General features: G+C 40.0%; 1 protein-coding gene across 3 annotated transcripts; it reads left to right on the top strand.

Annotated features, from left to right (window-relative positions):
• Positions 1 to 2,216: 2,216 nt before the first annotated feature.
• LOC117538029 lies at positions 2,217 to 4,788 on the top strand. Of its 3 annotated transcripts, none has more exons than XM_034203528.1 (3): positions 2,217 to 2,380; positions 3,100 to 4,063; positions 4,250 to 4,704. In XM_034203528.1, exons 2-3 carry the CDS (start codon positions 3,221 to 3,223, stop codon positions 4,580 to 4,582), a joined length of 1,176 nt encoding a protein of 391 aa, XP_034059419.1. In that variant the 5' UTR covers positions 2,217 to 2,380; positions 3,100 to 3,220; the 3' UTR covers positions 4,583 to 4,704. The 3 variants fall into 3 exon arrangements, with proteins under 3 accessions (XP_034059419.1, XP_034059418.1, XP_034059417.1); XM_034203527.1 differs by lacking the exon at positions 2,217 to 2,380 and adding an exon at positions 4,761 to 4,788 and having other exon boundaries at positions 2,883 to 4,063; positions 4,250 to 4,584; XM_034203526.1 differs by lacking the exon at positions 2,217 to 2,380 and having other exon boundaries at positions 2,883 to 4,063.
• Positions 4,789 to 5,447: the final 659 nt, after the last annotated feature.

Raw genomic sequence — 5,447 nt, 5'->3', positions numbered from 1 at the left:
TCCCACTCTCAATAGCTTTAAAGGTCAACTCAAAGAGTGGTTGAGAAACAAACAGACATGCAATCACCGCTAAATGCACTTTAATACAGGGGAATCTCCTCTTGCACTTTATGTAGCTCTTGTATCATCTCTTGCCCTTTATATGTTGTTGCTGCTACATTATACTGCCAAGTGGTAAATGCTTGTATGCTGCTCATGCTCTTTTTGCATATCATGTATTTTTTGTAATGTTTATAAATGTCATGTTCTTATATGTTGTATGTCAGGGACTACGGATGGAAATGAGCTCAAAGCTAAAATCCGGCATGTTTACACTTGAAGCATTATTTGTCTTAAATGTTCATTAATGTGCATTGTCCCTATTCAAATAAATGATTAAATGAAATGAAATGAAATGTATTAACTATTGGATGCCTTTCAAACAACATAACAAGTCTCCACTTTGTCATCAAGACGGTAAACATATTGGATGTTATCGGTTATAAGTTCATATTCGTCCCCAAACCCTCTCAGAGTAGTTACAATTAGTCGTGCAAATCCCTCGCATTACCGATAACATTTGCCAAAAATTAGGATTTGGCCTGCATTTGTCAAGATGGTCAAATGATCTTCACAGGCTGAATAATCTTCTAATATGTCTCCAACCTGAGAGCGAACATCGCCTGAAATGTTGCTTTTGCACAACACAATTTAAAAGCAGACTTTGCAGGGATAAAATAGAACATTCAATTCCAGTGCATGTCTGCAGTCGAATAATCCAAAAATCAGCTCCTAAATTCTAACCCTATCGTCTATTCCTTGACCTCTGAGTGAAACGTCACAGGGTTAAGGGATAGTGGATAGGAGAATTCAAAAGGATTTAGGAGAAGAGACTGTGGTACTTTAGAGAATCCGACTGCACTTTCACTGTGCGACGTGTTTATGATGCGCCAGCGGACGTCATAAATGTGCGTCTGCTGCTGTGGGGAAACTATGGAAACTGGTTTTCTATACAGCGGACTACAACATGTATGTTTAATAAGAACGAGGGGAAGCTTTTTAAAAAGTAGGTGGCAACTTGCCAAGTGCTTTGTTTTGAACGTTCATCAGTATTATAATCAAAAAGAGAAATATGAACGTTAGTTTTTACTGAAATGATCAAATAAAGTCAACATTTCAGTCTTTACTGAGCTGTGTGGGGTTTGTTCAACTTTTAAAAGATGTTTGAATGGTGATGTACACAGTGATAGATGTTAAGGACTTACGTTTATAATAAATACATCTGTATTGATTTTAAGATATTTTCATAGTTCATACAATCTTTGGGATCATTTGTATTAATGTGGACCGGAGGGAGAGGGTGACGAGCATAAGTTTCACTTTCCTTTTTTATTTCAATTCCAACTTTGGTCATGAAGAATATGTTTCTCTGTTGTCCACGTTCATAAAGCATAAAACAACAGCATCAGAGCACGGTGCAGAGTCTCTAGATGAGTTTACAGTAGTCCCTCGTTCTTATTAAACATCCATGTTGTAGTCCGCTGTATAGAAAACTAGTTTCCATAGTTTCCCCACAGCAGCAGACGCACATTCATGACGTCCGCTGGCGCATCATAAACACGTCGGATAGTGAAAGTGCATTCAGATTCTCTAAAGTACCGTGGGCTCTTCTCCTAAGTCCTTTTGAATTCTCCTATCCACTATCCCTTAACCCTGTGACGTTTCACTCAGAGGTCAAGGAATAGGAGATAGGGTTTGAATTTAGGAGCTGATTTTTGGATTATCGGAACGCAACCCTGGTTATATACGGTCACACTCGTATTTAGTCTTCATCAATTGGCTGGTGTAGACGGGGCGGGCCTTCCTCCGTAGTCCTCTGATGACGTGGCATTGGCTCGTCTCTCGCGAGTGATAATACATAAGACTCATTTACAGAAACATAAAATAATAAATGTAGATCAACATAAATGTCTGTTTGATTAACAACTTTTATTTATTTATTCATGTAGGTATACATTTCTACGGAAGAGGATTAGGGCCACATAAAAAAATTTCTGACTTTAATCTCAGAATTCTGACTTTTTTCTCAGAACAAAAAAACATTATTTTTTTTGGGAGAAAAAAGTCAGAATTCTGACTTTAATCTCAGAATTCTGACTTTAATCTCAGAATTCTGACTTTTTTCTCAGAATTCTGACTTTAATCTCAGAATTCTGACTTTTTTCTCAGAACAAAAAAAAAAAAAATTATTTGGGAGAAAAAAGTCAGAAATACCGGTAACTGTCGAACCAGCTTCACTGCGATTTACACATTGCAGTAGGCAACAATGGAGGACGTGAGTGAATTTCTGCGCGCCAGAGGGGTCCAAGAGGAAACCATATTGCAAATGGAAGAACAAAAGGTGAGTTATAAATATATAAGTGTGTTTTGGGCGTTCGTAAAAACAACGAAAAGGCGTTAGAATATGAAATGCAGACATTGATGAGCTAGCAGCAAGTGCATTAGCTTATATGCTATGGCTCCCCCCCATCTAATTCAGTAAATAATGGTTTAGTTCGTTGACACGCAAGTTTGTGCTTGTTGGAACAGTGGCGACTAACCAAGAGCAACAGCCTGGTGGTTTTCATGTTTCTGTAGAGAAGATTTCATTAAGTGTGTTTAACAAGGCAGCTAGCTGACAATCAGAAGGCTATTAACCATCAAAATGATCAACATCTCAAACATCATCTCGTCTAGAATGGAGTAAGACAGTTGTGGTTGTGGCCCACAACCACAACTGTCTTACTCCATTCTAGACTTGTTTCATAAAATGCGTATTTTTTTACAATATATATATATATATATATATATATATATATATATATATATATATATATATATATATATGCCTATATATACGCATTTTATGAAACAAGTTAGTGAGGTTAACAGTAAGAGTGTTTAACACTTTCTGGCTTTAAATTAAAGGTAGGATTTGTGTTCCTGCATATAAAGTGTTCCTGATAAATAAGATCCGTACTCCGTAATGGACACTTTTACTGAGCATATACTGTGTAAAATAGGAAGAAGAGTCTTAACCTTACAATATTTAAACAATATATTTTCTTTTCTTTTTTGCAGATTAAAAGCAACGTTATTGTCTGATGTACAATTCAACTGCCATATTACAACCCCTCCTACGAATACCAAATTGTCCTCTTTATATTCTGCATTACATCAGTTTGCTGCGCTGCTCACAACAATGCCTGCAGAGCCGGATTTGGATGACTTAATTAAACTATACTTCAGACTTTCCCTAAGTAACAAAGAAATACTTGCTATTTTGGCACACACTAATCACATTGTAATTAGTGTCCGAACATTAAAGAGAATTTGTAAAAGACTTAACCTGTTCAGGAGGAAGAACCAGTCTGACTTGGAGGAAGTGCTAGCTTTTGTACAGCATGAGATCATGACTAATGGACAGATGCAGGGATACCGTTGGCTTCATCTCCGTGCAATTCAACAAGGCCTTGTTGTGTCACAAGATAGCATAAGACGCATCATCAAACTGGTTGATCCACAAGGTGTGGAATTAAGACGAGCCCACCGCTTGAGAAGACGTCAGTACAGATGCAGAGGGCCAAATGCACTTTGGCACATGGATGGTTATGATAAACTAAAGCCCTATGGCATTGCCATCAACGGCTGTATAGATGGTTTTAGCCGCTATGTGTTATGGATGGAAGCCTATATCACAAACAGTGATCCTAAAGTAGTTGCAAGTTACTTTATCAAAACAGTTTCAGGTATAGGTGGATGTCCAGAGAGGATTCGTGCAGACAGGAGCACGGAAAATGTTTCTGTTGAAGAAATGCAGATGTTTTTGCGAAGGAACCACCCAGACAGTTTTGCTGGGGAGAGAAGTTTCCTTTATGGAAGAAGCACAGCAAACCAGCGCATTGAAGGATGGTGGGGTATACTCCGCAAACAGAGTGCGCAGTTCTGGATGAACCTGTTCCAAACTCTCCAGGAAGATGGCCACTTCACAGGAGACTTTTTGGACACAAGTCTTATCCAATTCTGTTACCTTAATCTTGTTCAGGTAAAATATTTTATTTATTTCTGAGATTAGTCATTAATAAAAGTAGTATGAGTAATAATAATATTATAATTCACTATGTTCGTGGACATTGCAGCAACCTCAGCCTCCATCTAGACAGGTAGAAGTTATGTCCGAAAGCTTCTTAAGACATGTCGTCTACATTTACTGTGCTTTTTTTCTATGCAGGATGAACTTGATGAAGTGGTCAACACCTGGAATTCCCACAAAATCAGACCAAGATCAACTGATGACACAGCATTTGGTCGGCCAGTGATTATGTACTCATTCCCAGAGTTGCACAGTGCTGAGGATAGACTCAAACCTATTGCCATGGAGGAGGTCAATTTGTGTATGTTAGAGTGTACTCCCAAAGGCCAGTTTCCGTGCGATGAAACTGTTTTTGAACTGTGTTGTCTACTCATGGCGGAAAACGGATGGGATGATCCAGCAGATCCATTTGCTGCAGCTGATCTATACATCCTGTTACGAGATGAAATACGACGACAAGTATTTGATTAATGGTACATTTAGCGTACATGTCATTATGCAAAACACAAAATACTGTTCAGGACAAAACTGACCTTAAAAAATAAGTAATTATTTAGTCAAAAATGTATCAATAAAAATCATAGTCAATGGTATTTCATGTATTCCTTAAATGTTTGTCTCTCAGCACTATTTTCATTTTTCTTTACAGCTTTTCAACAGTTTTTTTTAATGGTAGCCTAATGAAAGCTTTAGCGCAAGTTCAATAAGGAAGACCTAACTCGAGTCACTCACACGTCACTCTATGGCTCCCTTCCCCCCTCATTAAATATGAGGGCGTCACGCCTCAGCAGCCAATCGCTGCACATGCTAAATGCCTTAAATACCTGCTCTTCCTCCCTGTCAGTTGTCATTGCAGATGATCACACGCAATGGTAGTTGCAATACAATACTGCTTCTCGTGAGAAAAAACCGTAAGAAACAACTAGCTCAAGATGTCCAACTCGGACAATTCGGAACACGAACCTTCTCTGGAAGTCTCCGATCCCGGTTCGGCTCCCCACAGCGGCTTATCAACAGAGGAAGACTTCCTCATCGCCCGGCTCCTGCAGCAGGGCTTTCCCACAGCCCCAGGCCTCACTCTCTCTCAGCGGCGATAGCTCTCGGACCAGGTCTCCAGCGTAGCTCCCCAGTCCGGGGCAGCAGCTCCAGCCAGCTTCCCAGAGAGCAGGACGAGGCCGCAGCCGCGGAGGTAAAAAAGGGCAGGAAGTCGAGCCCTCCAGGATCCCGTCCCCCTCCAAAAAAATCCACCCCTTCTCAGGCTCGCCAGTCCGAGAGCGTCACACACCCCTATGGAGAGTAGCGCGGCCGGCTCCCTGCAATCCCTGGCTAGCTCCAT

The sequence above is a fragment of the Gymnodraco acuticeps genome, unplaced genomic scaffold (assembly GCF_902827175.1).
Source record: "Gymnodraco acuticeps unplaced genomic scaffold, fGymAcu1.1, whole genome shotgun sequence".
Classification (NCBI taxonomy): domain Eukaryota; kingdom Metazoa; phylum Chordata; class Actinopteri; order Perciformes; family Bathydraconidae; genus Gymnodraco; species Gymnodraco acuticeps.
This window is presented reverse-complemented; position numbering and strand designations above follow the sequence as displayed.

Coding starts and splice junctions, on each gene's coding strand:
- LOC117538029 (XM_034203527.1), top strand. CDS start 3,005: ATGGACACTTTTACTGAGCATATACTGTGTAAAATAGGAAGAAGAGTC. Junction 4,064..4,249: donor GTTACCTTAATCTTGTTCAG/GTAAAATATTTT, acceptor TTTTCTATGCAG/GATGAACTTGATGAAGTGGT.